The sequence below is a fragment of the Thermobia domestica genome, chromosome 12, assembly GCF_964235325.1.
Source record: "Thermobia domestica chromosome 12, izTheDome1.hap1.1, whole genome shotgun sequence".
NCBI lineage: Eukaryota > Metazoa > Arthropoda > Insecta > Zygentoma > Lepismatidae > Thermobia > Thermobia domestica.
Window position 1 is genome coordinate 153,512,540 of NC_137465.1, and position 19,926 is coordinate 153,532,465.

At 35.4% G+C, this 19,926-nt stretch overlaps 1 protein-coding gene across 3 annotated transcripts in view; it reads right to left on the minus strand.

The window, feature by feature from the left end:
- The window catches only part of LOC145665805 (ABC transporter G family member 20-like), a 116,707-nt gene extending 99,419 nt beyond the window's left edge, over positions 1–17,288 (minus strand). For all 3 annotated transcript variants that reach the window (XM_081732918.1, XM_081732919.1, XM_081732917.1), the window contains exons 1-2: positions 17,142–17,288; positions 12,035–12,197 (exon numbers count right to left, since the gene is read on the minus strand). In XM_081732918.1, the coding sequence (XP_081589044.1) occupies positions 12,035–12,192 (158 nt within the window). In that variant the 5' untranslated portion in view covers positions 12,193–12,197; positions 17,142–17,288. The remainder of the gene's footprint in view (positions 1–12,034; positions 12,198–17,141) is intronic.
- Between the last annotated feature and the right edge of the window lie 2,638 nt (positions 17,289–19,926).

The window sequence follows — 19,926 nt, forward strand, 5'->3', positions numbered from 1 at the left end:
CTTCGCGATAAACAGCTACCACCATACTGCGCTTGCATTCGACGAATAATTTTCGCAGGTTTAACACCTTCCGCAAACAAAAAGTGATCACTGCCCTCATTTCCTCCTTGGCTCAGATCGGCAATGGAGCTGCAATGTTTAACGGTGTTCCTCACTCCAACGACTAACGCGAGAATAAGAGTAACACGCTGCATAAACGTGTTGCAGAGACACTAGGTCAACGCTGGATACTAACAGTGTTACCAAACCCTAGTGCGAGAAATTGCAGGTCTCTTTACTTTTTGACTTCTCCTAGTACTTCTTATAAATAATACATAAATGAATAATCTATTTCAGCCAGAGATAAAAGTGGGGATGAACGGGGGATGCCGTTCTCCCGCTTCCAAAAGATATCTATAGCATCCCTCCACTTCCTAAAAAAATTACAATACCCAAAGATCGGCACGGAGGACGGAGTGACGTCATGTGTCCTCTTACGTTTTCAAATCCACTTTTACCCTGATTCCAACAGAATAAAAACTGTTGCATCAGATTGGCAACGAACGACATAATTTTAACGGTAATGAAATCAGTTTTTCTCAAAATCTATGCAGAGATTTACACTTGAACAGTCATTTTGTTCATTTTGATGGCATCTATCGATTAATATACATTTGTAGGGCATCAAAATTTAAACAACCAGAAATTATTGTAATTTGTGAGTATAAAGTCCCAGGTCGCTTCCTTCCTTCCCTTTCCTCGGATTGTGTGCTCGCCGAGGGACGTCATCCCTCAAATCGTGACGGGCTAAATGACCTTAGATGCCGAAAGCCCAGAAATCTAAATCCTAAATCCCACACATATCCGGGTGGGGAAATTTGTTCACAAACTTCTATAATTCCCCAAAATTTTTGAAGATATTTTCCAGCATGAAGGTGATGAATATTGTCTTCCCCTGGAACTTTAGACCCTCCTTCCTCGAAATCGAGAAAACTGGTTAAAGTACTGTAAAAGATTCAGTTATCCACACTTTAGTACTAATGACTTATTATTCGTTTATAGGCCTACTTATACAAGTCGTTTCCTTCGAAGTTGACTTCAGACTATCAGACAGAGAGAGAAACACAATGTAATTGCGTTTTCCGTAACCACCTCTGACAGTTTTAGATTCATTGCCTCATAACTGAAGCACAAGTTTTTTTTCACACTCATTATGCTGAAAACAGTTAACGGAATTAAAACTTATCATTCAATTATCAGTTTCGTATTCCATTCATTGCACTTTATTTCTAGCAGTATTCTGTGAGAAAACTAATCTAAGATTTAGCCAAATGAGAACCGACAAAACTCCACCATTGCCGGTCCCAAGCCCGGGTGAGAAAAGAGGGAGATTAGGCATTAATTCCCTGTAAAACAAGAAGTCTGCAGACCAACAGCCAGAAAAAGGTGAGCATGAGCACCCAAAGAAGGCAACCCCTTCATCACGATAGGATAATATATCCCGTATGTCCGAAATCATTAACCATCAAAAGAACAAGGAAACAGAGAGCCGGTTTGGATGATCTGATAACAACAAAGAGAGGATTAGAACCTGGAATGTCCTACGATTAACAGGAAAAGAACAAGAACTAACAGCATAAGCAAAGGAGCTAAAAATGAAAATTATAGGAATAGGAATGAAAATTATAGAAAGGACAAGGTGCAGAAAATATAGGGAATGGGCACACTTTATTTCGCTTAGGAGTGTTAAAATTCGAAAGGGCAAGGAGAGGAGTAGGTTGTATAGACAAGAGGACATACTAAACAACACAAGACTGGTAGTTTGTGAACGAAATTACGACACTTACAATCCTATTAGATGAGGAAAAATATAGACCACAAAAAGTAGTTATAGGGTACGGACCAAGTGAAGATGCCCCAGTAGAACAGAAAGAAGAATTTTTGGACACATTACAACAAACAAAAGACAACAGCAACATATCAACAATAGTAATTGGAGATTTAAATGGAAGAGTTGGGAGAAACTATAAGAATTATAATGGGCTATTAGGGCAATATAGTGAAACAATACTAAACAACAATCGAACAAGAATCATAGAGTTTTGTTTCGAAAACAACCTAGTAATAATAAATACAAAATGTAAACACAAGAATATCCATCTGTATACAAGAGAAGAACCATCAAATAAACAGAAGTCTATAATAGATTACATATTAGTGTCTAGAGAAAACTGGAAAAAATCAAGGATGTAAGAGTTATGAGAGGACCAGAAATAGGGAGCGATCATTATCTTTTAGCACTGGAATTAATAGTTACTAGAGAAGATACAAGAAAACCAACCACTAGAAAAAGGAAAGGTACAGAGAAAATAAAGATCAAGAAATTATCAGGAGGCCTTAGAAGAGCATACGCATAAGGAACAGTAGAAGTGCTTGGAAGATTACTACAAGAAGAAGAAATAGAGGACGTAAAAGAACTTTGGAAGCAGTTTAAAACAACAATCATAAAGGAAGAGAGCAGATATGCGGAAAATCCAAAATTGGGGAATCACAAATTAAAAGAACAGCATGGTGGATTGTAGAAATCCAAGAGGAAGTCAAAGAGAAGAAGAAGAGACGGAAAAACTATCAACGAAAAGTGAGACCGACGGTGAAAGATACAAAGAACAGAGAAACAATGTTAAAGATATACTAATACAAAGTAAAAAAGGAAGCTTGGGAAGGTTTTGGGAAAGGATTACTGGAGAATTACAAAGGAAACGTAGTTATTCTATGGTACACTACCTGGTAAGTTATTCTATGGAGAAAAGAAAAAAGGAAACAATAATTAATAGAATATATGATAAAGTGGGGAAGTATTAGTTAAGGAAGAGGAGATAATAAAAACATGAAGAGAATACTGCGAAGAAACACTGAAACAGGAGGACCCAATATAAGAAGGAAATAGAAGAGTAGAAAACATATGGCAAAGGTTAAGGAAATATGCGCATAAAGGAAACGAAAAACAGACACAAGAAGATGACAGACAAAACAGAAGAAACGGAAAATAACATCTAACATGAAGAACTGGAGAGAGTAATAAAGAAAATGAAAGCCGGAAGAGTATCAGGACATGATGGAATTGCTCCAGAAACGTTAAAGCATCTAGGTACTGTAACGCTAATTCTGTCGTGAACTATATTACATATGCCTTGATTCTAAATGTTTATGCAATACACGAGATTATCTGGAATAATTCAACGTAATAATGCATTTCAAATATATATTATTATCCTCGAACTTATAACTTGTTCGATACCTTAAAATATTGTACATTCAGCTTACACAAGATTGTTCCTCGTAACATCTATGTTTCTAGTTACTATAGCATCGACATTAAAACAAGTAAGTAAATCGTCATAGCAACGATAACAGACAAAATCTCAATACCAAATATTTAAATTATTTTTTATATAATTTCTTTTTCTTCTTCTTGATAGCTTGTGCCTTTTTAAATAGCTCATTTTGCCCGTAAATACAAATAATACTTAAAAGTACATAAGAATTTTACATTATCGTTGTATAATGGCTCCCGAATTACTGGAACTTCTTTACATTGTTCATAATTAAAGAAAGAATTCTGGACCGTTAGACATTTCACATACAATAGTTACCTTAGTTTTTGAATAACCCTCGTATATATAAAAATTACAATTCATAAAATAACATTTCATTTTCATTTTATCTCAATATCATTTTTATATTTATTAAATAATCAATTTTATTTTAAGTCTATAAAATTACCGACGATAAGGAGATATTCAAAATGTGGTATGTTTGTTGATTATTTTTAGGTCCTAAATAAATTCTTTAATTCAATGGCATTTAAACATATTAACAACAAAGTTGGTGTACATTAAAATACAACTTAACCTATTTAATTTATTCGGGCATAGTTAGCATAAATTTGATAGACAATATTTGAATCAATGCATTGATGTAATTCATAGAATATGAGCGAAGTAGAATTACAATGAAATCAGAACAATATTCAAAGTGAAACAAAACAAAAACGAATTAATGTCACAAAAAGAATAACACTTTCAAATATATATTATTATTAGTTACTATCATTTAAAGGATTTAAAACATTGTCATTTAAGTTTAAATTACTGTTTTTATATTCTTGCGAATCCATTGCTAACGTGGCTTTAATCCAATCCAATTCAACTACATTTAGGTTAAGTGACATTACTAAAAGATTCGATTAGGTTACATTGAATAGCACAATCTTGATTACAGTCCTGCCATCTAGGTAATTATTACGGAATCTGGTAGTACGTGAGTAATTAACTCGATTAATTACATTATTTCTAGAAACGGTACTATTATTATTTCTGTTTTTTCTGAAGTTAGGTTCTGTCGTATTGTCGTTACGAGTAAATCTAACATTATCTCTTGTACTACGATTAAAATTCTCTCTAACATGTATATTTCGAACAGGAATATAATTAGCTTGATTTCTATTACTATTACTTTGCAATCTAATCTGACTTTCATAATTTTGAACAATCATAATTAAACGATTGAAATTTATACATTGTGACGAGATTAATACTTGCTGAAGCTTAAACGGCAGTGATATTCGTACTGAGGCGATAATACGCAACTCCTGTTGGTAGGGATTGATTTGTTTCAAATCATTATACACGGCGATCACAAAATCGGTAAGGCTTTTATCGACTTTTGGATGAAAACGTCGATTCCGGATCTGAGCATCCCTGTCTGCTAACATAAAGTCATTTTCGAAATTAGCTAGCAAGGCATTTTTAAAACAAGAATAGTCACGTAAATTACCGCTAATTGCCTTAAACCATACAGAACAGGGTGGTAACAAAATATGCGGTATTATCTTAAGAAAATTGGCCTTATCTATGCCTATTAACTCGCACTCTTACTCAATTTTTTATAGAAATATACTTGCAGGAATATCTTCTGATCTGCCACTGAATTTGGTTAATGACCTTATCTCACTGAAGTTCACCTTTAGATGTCGTTTTCTGTACATATGATTCCTGCGAGGTGTCCTCCTTTCTTCATTCTCCGTATTTGAAATGGTGTATTTCCTCTCAGAACAGATTTCGGATGAATTATTGTGTTCTTCAGTGTCTTGGTTCAGGTCTCGTATATTCATCACGCACGGCATTGAGGGTAGGATCAGAATTACAGTTGACCGCACTGATCTTCTCTTTAACAGTATGGATTTCTTCCTGAAGTATTCGAATTTGATTGGCATGTACGTTGACTTGGGTTTCAACTACGTCAACAGTACTTTTCACTAATGCAAAGGTATGAACAATCTGTTCCATCCTATTGTCAGTTACTTCCAATTTGGAATTTATCTGTTTTAATTTGGTGTCCAATTTGGAGTCCATTTGTTCCAATCTGGTATCCAACTCATATCCTATTTGTTGTGTAACTTATTCCAATGAGGTGTTCAATGTGGAATCAATGTTTTATGTCACTTGTTCCAACCTGGTGTCTAATTTTGAATCCATTTGTTTCAATCTGGTGTTCAATTTGAAATCAATGTTTTTTGTCATTTGTTGCAACCTAGTATCCATCTGTTGTGACATGGAATTCATTTGTTGTCCTAGCTGTTGTCTGATGAAGTTTCACTTCCAGGAGCAACTTCTTCAATTCCGGTATTCACTTTCATTATAGGCCCTTTATTACGAAGCAATAAATAATCCGTGATGATGCGAGATAGTTTACTTTTACTTCTAACTTATCTCCAAAGTCCATGGTTCCGGCACCATATAATATGTAACGCCAATTCTGGCGTGAACTATGTTACATATGCCCTGATTCTAAATGTTTGTGCAATACACGAGATTATCTGGAATAATTCAACGCAATAATGCATTTCAAATTTATATTATTATCCTTGAACGTAGAACTTCTTCGACTCCTTACAATATTGTACATACAGCTTACACAAGATGGTTCCTCGTTACATCTATATCTTTCTAGTTACTATAGCAACGACATTAAAACAAGCAAGTAAATCGTCATAGGAACGATAAGACAAAATATCAATATAATACCAAATATTTAAATTATTTTTTATATAATTTCTTCTTCTACTTGATAGCTTGTGCCTTTTTAAATAGCTCATTTTGACCGTAAATACAAATAATACTTAAAAGTACATAAGAATTATTCGTTATCGTTGTAGTACGTTTGGAAGAAAGATGCTACTAGTTATTTAACTTTATTCGGAAGAAGGAACAAGTGCCCAGTGACTGGGAAATCGCAGTGATAGTACCCATTTATAAGAAAGGAGATAACAAAGACTCCAATAACTATAGAAGGATTTTGTTCCTAAGTACAGTAGCTAAAATCTTTGCAATTATTATTTATGAAAAACTAAGGAAGGAAAACGAACCGCAATTGAAAGATTCACAAAGTGGATTTAGAGCAAACAGAAGTACACAAATCAAATATTTATGCCAAGACAAATCGTAGAAGAAGGGATAAATCAAAATAAAGAAATCTATCTCTGCTTTATAGATCTAACGAAAGCATTTGATACTGTCAGAAGAGAAGAAATATGGAAAAGCCTCAAAAACAGGAAAGTAAATAGTAAGTTAGCAAATATAATTCACCGTTATTGTAGACAAACAAGGGACTACGTGAGGACTTGTAATGGAACATTGAAGAATTTTAAACTACATCGGGAGTAAGACAAGGCTGTGTATTGAGTCCTTTTTTGTTCAACCTAGTACTAGATGACGTTTATGTAAGAATGCCACAAGAACAAATGGTACGAAGTAGGCTTTGGAAAATAAAACCAGTAAAAATCGCAGAATTAGCAATTGCAGACGATGTAGTTCTAATAACCAAATCAGAAAAAATGTTGAATTATAACTTAAAGCTGTGGGAAGAGCAGTTGAAAAAGAAAAATCTAAAAATAAACATAGGCAAAACATAATCGATGATAATTTCTAAAGAGGACAAACAGCACCACATCAAAATAAGAAATGAAGCAATAGAACAAGTGGATAACTTCAAATATCTAGGAACCTGAATAAACAAAGAAGGAAAAATAGACACATAAATTTCTAACAGAGTAGCAGCTGCAAGAAGATGTTTCAATGGGTTGAAGACCAGCTCCTGAACAGAAAGGAAGTAACAAAAAACAAAAAGAACAGTATTCAAAACTATACATAAGCCAATATTAACATATTTTTGTGATTCTTGGACCTTAAATACAAACCAACAAAAGAAACTACAAGCAACGGAAATGAGGTTTATGCGAAAAATGGAGGGTAAAATCAGAAGAACAAGATAAGAAATGTCAAAATAAGAGAAATGTTGAAAGTAGCTTTATTGGAAGATAAAATACAGAAAATAAAGTTGAGATGGTTTGGCCATTTAACAACAATGGATGAAAAGAGAATAGTAAAATAAGTATACAAGGCGAAACTTATAGGAAACCAAAAGGAAGACCGAGGAAAACATGGCTGAAAGATATTCGAGAAATTGTAAAGAACAAGAAGTTTCCAAGGAAGACGGTGCAGACAATAGCACGAAACAGATGATTGGAAAGCTCTCTGGAAACCCGTTTACACCAGAAGGTAGAAGAGGACGGCTTAAGTAAGTAAGTAAGTAAGAGAGCCGACAATCAGGAGTTAGATTTTCAGTTAAGACTGTAGTATTTAGTAATCTTCACAGAATAGCATTTCTAATCTTTAGACCTATCATTTAGTTGAAAAAAATTACCGGAACTCATGTTACCAATTTAGCACTCTCCATACGGACTCATACTGGGTTTCAACGTTGTCTCACAAATATTTACAGAAATAGCAGTATGGTGTTTTATTAAATCGTTGCTTTCTGGTCCTACCAGATCAGTGTTTTACACAATATTATAGTTAAAGAAAAATTAGGTTAAAGAATTAATAGTTTCTTTCACTTTATCTCATTAACCATACTCCATACTTGATTAGTGTAAACTTTAGTATCTGTTTCTTCTGAATGGATGGCTTTGTTATGGTACAGCATCAATTTTTAGATTTAAAAAATGTCTCCCAATTTTTTCGAAAATTCCTCATAAGGATTTGCATCTACCATATAATTTTGGTAGATGATATGAGTAGATGCAAGTTATTGTTTTTGTTATGTGTTACGATTAAGTGTTGCGAAAATTGTGCCAAAAGGCAACACCGAAGCTCATACAGTATCAGTTGCACTTTTTAAATATATATTTTCTATATAATATAACATATTTGAGTTTCAGTAGGAAGAAACATTAAAGGCAGCATAAATAAAACGCAAAATCTGTAGTATTATTATATATACGAGGACGAATCTGCAGGTAACACAACAATTTTTATAGAAGAATATTTTCAATATAGCCGCCAAGTCTCTCAATACATTTCTCCCATCGTAGCACAAGTTTCAAAATACCCTTTCATAGATGTCCGTCTTTTGATAGTATAGTCATCTTCGGGAACCAATTAGACTTTGTCATCGGAATTAAAAGTTGGCCTGCCAAGAATGTCTTTACTGATGATAGGCTGGGAGTGTCGTATCAAGTATGTAAGGAGCCGAATTTCTGTAGCTCATCACAAATAGGCGCAGCAACACAGGATTGTTATAAAGTATTTTCGTGGATTGTCTTAAAGGAGTTTGATATCTCCAGCATTAAGCTGCATCACCACCCGGAAGTCAGTACATATTTTAGTTCATTGCCTTAACTACTGTGCAATGAAACGTTACATATTATAAATATTGTACTATAAGATAGAGTAATGTTTCAGCTACAGCACAAGACACTGACTCATTTGGTTGGGTCTCCTGATATCGAAAAATGCAACAAATAAAAGAAAATATTTGATTCGTTTTACAATGAGCACACAAGATGGCACTTGCTGTAAGATCTTACAAGAAGTGCTCAGTTTTACGAAATGTTTATTTGAATATGTAAAGTATTTTAAAGTAACGATGTTATTACGAAATAGGTATATTGTTTGACCGTTTTTCGTGTTATGTTTAATATTTTATTTAAATATTAATTTACATCTAAGGAAATAGATTTTGAGACGAAACTTGCGCAGAACGCCATTATGCGTTGTTGCCAGATTTGTACGTTTACTGTAGTAGTCACAATAAGAACACGCCTGGATTATAACATTGCAGTTCGAGAAGTGGAATTGCGGTAAGAGTCGAAAACTAATTTCTCTAGTAAGTATCCAAGCAGAATTCCATGATTCCCTCCTTTATTATCTGGCATCAGTGAACACTCGACACTATCTGGCAACGCCACACTATTTAAGCAGCGTTTAGCATAACACTGGGAACACTTAGTGATCCACTTTAATGATAGGGTGTTTGTCACGAAGCGCACGACGAAACTTTGTCAATATGCTTTATACGATGTATCATTCACAGTCACCCAGTGTATTAGAAAATCCATGAGTAGATTTCCTTGAATATCCCACAATATAGTCGCTAGCACTTTTCTCGCAGAATGAGTCACCTTGGATTTCTTTCCGCGGATGTCCGATTTGTTTTAGGCATGTAGTGGTATGCATAAGATTTATCATCTGTAACGATACCTTCCAGGAAAGCATGCTCTTCAGCGTACCATACATATCAATTAGTCCAGGTATGTCATCATTCGCTGACACTTTGAACCTCTGTGAGATTTTTTTGCACTTACCGAGATATTTTGGCACTTACCGAGATTTTTTGGCACTTACCGAGCACTTTACGAAATTTTAGTTTTCATGCACCACATCGTACACTGTACCATACGAAATGTTGAATATCTTCGACAATTTTCGAATATGGCTTCGCAGGTTATTACGAGTTGCATCTTCAATTGCCGTGAAATTATGTTCCCTTGACGCTGTTACTGGAGCCCGGCACATGGCGATCCACAAGATATATTCGGCCCTCTTGAAAGAATTAGCACCACCTGAAAATGAATTTGCACCATTTGGCTACAATCTATACAGTCTTTTCCATACATTCACACCATTTCTTTCTGAGTTTCGTTCAAGTTTTGTCCTTTTGCTCACAGAAAACGAACTACACCTTTCTGCTCTTCACAAGTTGACGACTGTAATACACGCATCTTTCCTAGGAGTTCACGGTTCTGCCACTTATATTTCTGCCTGATCGAACAACTGCTGCCTACAATGTGAAATTCAAAGCACTATTTCTTCAATTCCCACTTTGGAGATTAGTACAATATTGTGTTAAGAAAATGTATGTTATTTAGTGATCCTTCCTCGTATCATTTCAGTCTGTAAAACAACCATTAAGCAAACTTTATAATTGTATTTACGTTAAATAGATGTGTAATTCAGAAGAACTATAGACAAAGCCAACGCTAATGTCATATTTAAATTCATAGGTTAAGGTGCGTAGTACTTACATAAAAATGCTGATTCGTTTCGATCAGAACAATTTGCAGAGAGCAACACCTCTTAAACCGGGTTTCAAAGACCAATGAAATTCTACACACATAAGTATCAATATCTAAGCTTTTATGTAGCAGAGTGAAAGTGTTGTAGCGGGTCGCCGCCGAAGACAATTACTTTTGGAAAGGATACGTCATGGCTCTTTTCTGTGCAAACTGTAGCATTTCCCGCTTAGTAGAACAGTGTCGGAGCAATGGCTTTACCATAGAATGAACTAATGATAGTTAAACGCTATGAACAGCAACCTTCTGCCCGATTCATATCATAAACGAAATCGTATCCAAAGAGGGCGTTAGTGAAACTCACAAGAAATGTGGTAAAGGAAATACGGCATATGGCGCCCTGTAAGAATCCATTACAACAATAAGTTATGTCCAAATGATTACATATGGTCCAATCATGCTGAATCATGTAATCCATCACAAATTGAGGGTACCTCAAGTCAAGTATGTGTACGTTCATCACGGAGCAAACGAGCAAGAACAGAAGGCTGTACGAGCGTCACCTAGCTGGTAATTGCTGGAAATTCGTTCTGGCATTGGACGAAACATCTACGTGACTGTTGAAAAAATCAGGCCACCACCTATACAAGGTGTTCATAAAAATGCTGATGTAACTTTGTGCAAATGCCAAGAAAGTTTCTTAAAATGTTTTATTGTTTCTTCTGGGTTTTGCTGCAAATGGAAGCTCTAGATTTGTAAGGTCGAAATATAGGCATATCAATGCTTCTTACTATCAAAAATATGTCATATCTCCAGTCTACATACACAAAATACCAGTATTGTATAACGACGAAACTCATCGTGTGGAGTTGTGCCGAGATTAAGCTTCAAGTCACATGGTCAAAACATTACTGGCATCCTATCAACGCATCGCAGTTACAACTGCTATCCATGCTATTCCGCTCGAGGCTATCCTTTGCTTTAGAGTTCGCATATTAAATGGCCTCTGGAAATTCTGCTAGCAGGCGTTGGACTATATACTCCTCATACCAGCTGGAAGGAAGTCTGCTGCAGTGGAAACGGCAGCACTGTGAAATGATACACACTGGTAACCATCACTTAGAGCATGGTCAAGGATGGCAAGGGGAATACCAGTACCTTACGTAAACAACTCAATTTATTCCGACGCAAACGGATCAGCTTCTGAAAAAGTATTTACGTATTGCATCAAATTATTAAAGACCAGTAACTAAGAATTTTATCTTAAAAATCTAAATGTATATGAATCCTTACCAAAGTTCCTAGTACACTTAAATAGCTGCATTACATCGCAACTATCGCGTATCAACAACTTAGATACACAAACATTACCGAACATTGTAGACAGGTAAAATAATAAGGAAGAAGAGTTCTGTTTTTGTGTCAACATCAAGGAAGTACGCAGGGAGTGAATTCTGGAGATTCAAGATCCTTTCCTCCGAAATCTCGACTTTTCTGTAAATTTAGTATAATTTTAGGGGTAATTTTACAAATTTTAATATATTTTATCCTCATATTGATTTTGAACCTTTCCCCCTCAAAGCTTTGGATGACTTTCGAAATAAATTCCTGCGTACGTGCCTTGTCGACACATTTACTTACATGTGACCTGATTTCACAGTCATATTCAGATTTGTAAGAACAGGAACTTTAGACTTCCCTTTTCCAAACGCTTTGAAAGCATTCGTCACTCGAATGCAACAAACTTCATCTGTTTTCTCTTCTACACCAGCTTTCGTAAATTCTCTGATCTTTCCCATTTTCTCTGAAATGAAGAAAAAAAAATAACTTCGTTGTGTCAACTTCGTTTTCACGCAACTCAGTAACCATGAAAGAAAATTATCCTTAGATACTAATTGTTATTTAATGGGCTTTAAAATATTAAGTTGGTGTACGAGAATTATTTCTAGTGAAGTGCTACTTACTTAAGAGTGCAATAGAACTACATTGTGTAGAAATGAGAAATGTAGAGAGATAATATATATACTTACCGGAAGCTCACATAAGCTCACATAAATACAATGATGCAAGTACTTAGCCTTATTATTATTATTATTATTATTATTATTATTATTATTATTATTATTATTATTATTATTATTATTATTATTATTATTATGTATTCTGCCTTTTGGCAGGTCCTGGGACAAATAAGGATTTTTTTTTTCAATTTTAGATTTGGGCCTGGAAATGTTTCTTCCACTTTTGTCGATCTTCATCTTCCTCTTTTAACTCCCAATATTTTCTCCTATTTTTCAAATCATTAGCTTTAACTTAATCTAATCTAACCAAACCTGAAGAAACATTAACAGAATATTTTTTCGGAAAAAGGCCGGCCCCTTCAACTAAACATTAGCCTCTGGTGCGTGGGATCTCTTCATTCGGCATTAGTGCTGTATCGCCGGACCTATTTGAAAGTCGAAAAAAGTTACTAAAATGTACTGCATTCGATTATATTTAGTTGGATTACATTAAATTACGTAAGATTACGTTACATTAGGCGTGCAATATTACTAAACGGATCCACAGTATAAGTAATAGTAAGAATAGTAGTAGTAATAGTAGTAGTAGTGGTAAGAACGGGTTAGAAGCCCTGCAGGGGTTGGTTGGCTTCTGTTCTCGACATGAAATAGGCAAATTAAAGACTTGCCCAAATTTTGTTGTACATTTTACAATCTATGGATCCGTATAGTAAAACAAGTGTAGCTATCCGCGAAATAGTCAATCCGCCTCCACATACAATGCCCCTTACATCAAAAACAACCACTTTCTTAACTTTTACTATTCGCCTTTCCTGACCTTCACTCATTCTTCCACACAAATTTAAACAAATTATCAAATTGACCTGGTAAATTTCCTAAAATTTGTCCGGTGATACAGCACTTAACCCCTTGATTCGATCCCATCTTACGTCAAGTAGACTTTGTGGCGAACAAACACAATGTGGGGTAGGTTTTTTCAGGGTTCTCTCATTTTCTATCTCGGATTGAGTATAGTCCCCTTCCCCCAGTGATTTTTAACGAATCATGAATCGGAATTGCAATGTTTAAAGGAAAAATCATTATTCATTTGTTTTGTTTTGTTTCTAATTCGAAACAAGCCAATTGCTGTAATGATTTATGATTACGATAATAAATTTCTAGTTAGGAAATGCGACAGTCATTTATTTTTTCGTGTTATTTTATTTATCGATTGTCATATTTTAAATAAACAAAATGGATATTGTAGAGTTAAAGAAGCCTTTTGGTTTAAAACAACTCAAAAATTATATTTTTTCACATTATCGACGCAAATTCTTCAAGATGAATGCACAACATATAGATTTTGTGCATCAACTGAATTACTTAAATTTGGAAAGGTATGTAAAAGCTGTCAAAATGAATTCAATTTAAAAAGTCATACGGAGAAAAGTTGAAGATTTACATTACATTTCATTTATTATCATCGTTCGTGTTCATATTATAACAAAATGGTATCTATTAGAAGAAATTCTCTCTTTTTTTAAAGCACATTTAAATATTGAAATAAGGCAGGTGTTATTACTTGCATATTGCTATATTTAACACAAATTCATAGATATGATAATATCATTCAAGAATGTTCGTTTGTAAATAAATTATCGCATAATACTGTTAGTGACTGGCTCATATTTTGTAGAGAAGTTTGCTTGCAAATTATTGTGCGACACTCATCTGAAGTAACTGGTGGAGAAGGGTACACTGTTGAGATCGACGAAGGTTTTTTTTTTTTTTTTTTCGTAGAAAATACAACGTCCGCAGAATGAAATCGCAAACCTGGAGTGTAGGTGGAATATGTCGGGAAACATGAAATTTTTCTATTTATATGTCCCAATAATAGCCGAAATGCGATTAACCTTGTCGACAGGCACGTAGCCAGGGGGGTCCGGATTCCCCCCTTCGAGACAGAAATGAAAAAAAAAGGAAGGATGAAACAAAATGAAATGAAAAAAGAAAGATCAGAGTTAAAAATAATAATTTAAAAAAACTACAGGAAGCTTTTGGTTACTCTTTCTTATGAGGAAATTTGTATTACTTGCAATACATGGTGGCGAGGTGAGCGAGATATTCTGGAAGAGTTAGGGAATTTGAAATTTATAGAATTCTCAGAATTTCTGCTACTAGTCAGGGAGATTTCAAGCTTCCGAAAGCATAGTGCCGTTTAGTAACAGCCTGGACATCTTTATCATAATTTTTCGTCATCGCATCCTTGCAGAATCAAACATGTTATTTCAAAAACAATTTTCTACTGCTCCTTTAACCTGTCATTTGGAACCGACAGTAGTTGACGGAATAATAAAAACAAAAATTTATATGGAAAAGGAGTTCTATTAGCATTTGATTCAACAAAAAAAAAAGAACGCAGATATTGTAAAATATTTTACAAGACATTATTGAGTATGTACATTTTATAATAGTGAATATGTTTACTTTTCATACTAGTTGAGATCATAATGAAAGGAAAATTGTTATATTTGAATGAACAAAGAAAGGAGCGTAAAAATTGTAAAATCTTTTTCAATTCCTTTTTATTCTTTTATTACTCGAGATTTCTTCATAGTTTGTTATTAAAATACTTACCAACATATCCTAATTTTATTGCCCTAACAAACCAATATATGTTGATAGTAAATTAGTTTACATTGATCAAGCTCCTGAGCCTTCCGAATTTCATATCACCCCCCCCCCCCTCCCCCGTTACGAAATCCTGGCTAAACGAACCAATATTTGTTGCAGTAAAATAGTTTAGAATGATCGAGCCCCTGGTGTGATGAACACAGTATTTCATGTCACGGACCTCCTTCACGAAATCCTGGCTACGTGCCTGCTTGTCGATATTATATCAAGACACGTAAACAAAAAAATCGACAGTTATTACCGAATGCTGCTGGAAGGATACAGCTCCCTCAGGAAAGAATGTTGGCAACATCTCACAGTTAATCATTCAATGAACTTCGTAGATCCTAGTACAGGAGCGTACCCACAAAATATAGAGAAGTATGGTTTCAGCTGAAAAGATGTCTTCCCTCTACTTATAAAAGCGACAATCTCATGTTACATTTCAGCTGTTATTTGTGGAGGAGAAAATTTTGCGAACATATGGGAATTAGTGATCAGCTTTTGCTTTTGCTGAAACATGCCGGAGAGATTTATTCTGGGAATGATTAACTACTGGAAGATTTTTTGTCAGATAACGTTTCATGTACGGTAGCTTACTTAATGTATATGTGATGTTTGCGTTTACTTTATGAAAAAAGTTTGCATGCATAATTTTTGTTTCATTTCTTCATAGAATAAATTAAAAGAAGTAATAGCATTTGAGTTAAATGTTGTTAGGTAAATCTTGATTTGTTGATTTTAGATATAGCAATAGTTATTAGCTTAAAGTAAGTTTAAGGTCAGGTTAGTTTAAGGTTAGGTAATTCTTTCTTTGACCGCATTAGAAGTAGTTAACTACTTTTCGTAACATTTGCAAAAATTTGCTAAAATGATCTTAAAAATGCACTCATTGCACTTTTCAGTAAGTTTAGCTCATAGGTATTATTATATGTGTAGGTATATTGAAACGGAGTATGTTTAGTACAAGGGGTCTAGAAGCACGTAAAAAACAAAATTTACAGGAGAAATGAATGATGCAAGTACTTAGACGTATCATAACGTAACCAAATCTAACCTCACCTAACATAAACTAACCTAAGCTAACCTGAACTAACCTAAACTTACCTAATATTATAGAAATAAGCAAAATTCTATCATTTTTTGGAAAATTATGCGGGACCCCTACACTAATTTAACATAAACTAACCTAACCTAACCTAAACTAACCTAAGCTAGCCTAAACTAACATTCTAAACTAACCGAATGTGAACAGAAATTACCAAAATTGTAACATTTTTTTTAGAGAAAAGAGCTGGACTCCTTCTGCTAAACATAGGTCATTAAAACTGATATTTTGGTGCCCCCCCATAGCGTAGTCGGTCCCGGGTTCGATTCCCAGTGGGACTACTCGGGAAAGGTGTAAAACGCTTTTTCAGGCCAGCCACCCTGAATTAGGTTTTCCTGGGATGGTACCTAACTTAAAAGACCGGGATGGTACCTAACTTAAAAGGTCCCAGGTCGCTTCCTTCCTTCCCAATCCTTTCTTTCTTCCATTTCCCCGGATAGTGTGCTCGCCGAGGGACGTCATCCCTCAAAACGAGACGGGCTAAATGGCCTTAGATGTTGAAAGCCCAGAATTCTAATTCCTAATCCTAATCCCTAAAACTGATATTCTCTTTGCAGTTCGCTCGTCACCGGAACTGGAATAGTCACAGGTCGGAACAGGCACTGTATTCCAATTCATTGTGAATTCGACAAAAATCACAGTGAAATGGTATAAAGTGCCTGTTCAGACCTGTGACTCTTCCAGTTCCGGTGACAAAGAACTGAGGGGAGCGGGCTACACACAAGCCACTAGAATGTATCTCTCTCATTCCACCATTTTATTCATTTTCATTCTCACCTTGCCCTTTAGCCTAAAGATGATAAATATGAGACGTAAAACTAAAAGATTTAATTTCATTTTTGCCACAGTATAGTAGATTCTGCTACTTGTCAAACAAAAAGATGCATCATCCAGTCACCGAATGTCATCATCCCTGCTTCATAGAGATCCTGTATATCCTCATTACTAAATTCTTAACCGAACTTACCGTATGTTATGAACTGTATTATACACCTATATAATCACATCTGTTCTATATCACATCTGAAAGTGACATGTAAACATTTTAAACGTGAATTAGACAATAAACTAATTATTTTCTTTCTTCATATCTTTCAAACATTACTTTTTTCAAGAAAACATTAATATAACTTTTCATCTTCTTCTTCTCCTGAAAATGAAAACATGTATATTGGCATTGACTTCGGTTCAAGTCGCCATTTGCATTATCTTTATTTTCTCCCTGATAAGGCATTGGGATATCTTTCTTTTTTTATTTTTTATGTTCTTGTTCTATTTCTTTGCTTATATTTCCTCTTTTTTTTTTTTTTTACCAGGGGATGTATTCTTTGTTCTCTTTATTAAACAATTATATTATTAACACATTCGAGTCTCAACATGTTACGTAACCGTGATTTTTTTCCCCTTAGTGGACGGATCACGTCTCCCCAACGTCCTAAATTTCCGTTAATTTGAACATTGGTTGGCTATCCGTAGACGAATTTCGAATTCTCAGATATACTTTATGATCTTTTTAGTATTTATAAAAATCTAGATGGCAGTGCATCCGGTGCAAAGCGAGTTAGAGCGATAACAATTGGCGTACGTTTCCGGGTTTCCCGCGTGTTTAGTAGCATTCTCGCTTCGCCAGTAGCGGGCTGCGGGCAGGGGCGGATCCAGGACCAATTTCTGGGGGGGGCGGTGAGTTGTCATACTGCTACTTTTAAGGGTTCCAAACTTTGGGTTGGGCTTTATATATATATATATATATATATATATATATATATATATATATATATATATATATATATAGATAGATAGATAGATAGATAGATAGATAGATAGATAGATAGATAGATAGATAGATAGATATAAAATAAGAAAGTTTTCCTCCTGGATCCGCCCCTGACTGTGGGTCATTGCTTTATATGCATTTTTGACTCAAAATGGGAGATTTATTTTCCGAAGAAGAAATACGGAATACTGTTGATGAGTTTACTGTTGATTCTGGGTCTGAAATTGATGATTGAGATGTTGACCCGGATTATGTTGGCGGCGCTTCTATAGCAGCCAAGTTCAGTTTTATATATATATATCAGGGGCGGATCCAGGACCGACTTCTGGGGGGGGCGGTGGGTTGTCGTACTGCTACTTTTAAGGGCTCCAAACTTTGGGATGGGTTTTATTTATATATATAAAATAAGAAAGTTTCCTCTTCTGGGGGGGCGATCGCCCCGATCGCCCCCCTGGATCCGCCTCTGATATATATATATATATATATATATATATAGCTAGCTTGTAATGACTGACCAATAAAGGTGAGTGTAAGGCTAGTTTTAGACGGAAACATTTATCGTAGCAGATGTGCTGCCAAAAATTTCGTATAATATTCTATTGCAACGAAAGTATATGGTGCTTTTACACGGTAGCATTTTGATAAGAATCTTGTCGTGACGTAGCAAACAAATCACTGGAGAAGAACGCAATTATGGCTCCATAACTAAAGCTATAGTGGTTGTAACAACAGTTCTCGCCGGTTATATTAATAAACGAAAACCTCAAAGAAGTACGTATGTGGGCAAAGAATCGGTCGTTGCGGAGGCAGTGGTGTACAACTATGGCGAGAAAAAAGCTGAATGTACGTGAAAAATAAGTAAAATCAGTTTCACTCGTTTGGGGCCCAAAAGAAATTCAAAGGAAAAAAGTATGTGATTAAAATATGAATAAAATAAAAATTTCACTCTGTTCAATTACTCCAGAGAAATTTAAAGGAAAAATCTGAGTGTAGATTAAAATATAGTAAATGAAAAATCGAAGTATATTGTGTTGTCTACATTCTGCTAGCTTGCTTCCTGAAATATCACTATTTATTTATTTATCAGTTCAAGGGAAGGACACAAAGAAGTGATGAACACACATAAAGCTTTATAAAGATAACCAAACTGACACACAATCATAGTCATACGTCTCGCAAATCAATCTAGGAGTGTACGTCTGATGAGGATTTTGGCTAGAAGATCGAAACGTCACGTGTAAATGTTTTATTTTTTAAGTATTAAATAAGTGTAGTCTTGTTCAAATGGTCCTCATAAGATGAGTTGAATGCAAATGAAGATAAGGCGAAGATCAGTTGTTTGTGTGGGGTATATCCAACACACTACCTGGTTGTGGCAGTTCAGTTACACCGTGAACTTGCATAAGGACAGAGTGAACATGGGACCTCCACAGAGCGTCGTAAGTGCGTATATGCTGTACGAGTTCAAACTGGAGTCAAACGCCGCTGCAGCGAGGCGGAAGACATGCCAGGCCTTTGGTAGACTACGTGGACAGAACAGCAATGGTTTAACAAGTTTAAGGACGGCGACTAAACACTCGAAGACGCACCACGTGCCTGAAGACCAACACATCTACAAAATGAAGATCGTCAGGTAGCAATTAAGGCGAACAGTGGCTAGACATGTGAGGAACTGGGACTACAATTCAGTGTAGGTGAGAAACTATTCGGCAGCACCTCCATCAATTTGGGAAGCACTACAAGTTGGGTCGACAGATCCCACATGATTTGACTCTGGGCCAGAAGGCAACGCGAGCAGACATCTGTGTTTCTTTGCTGTCTCGTCTGAGGATGGAGCCATTTCTGGACAGAATGTTGACGTGTGATGAGAAGCAGGTCCTGTACGAAGCTCCACGGCGCCGTCGTCATTGGTTAGCATTCCATGAACTGGTTCCAAACCAGCCGAAACTAACGCTTCAGTGGTCCTCCTGTGTGTTTG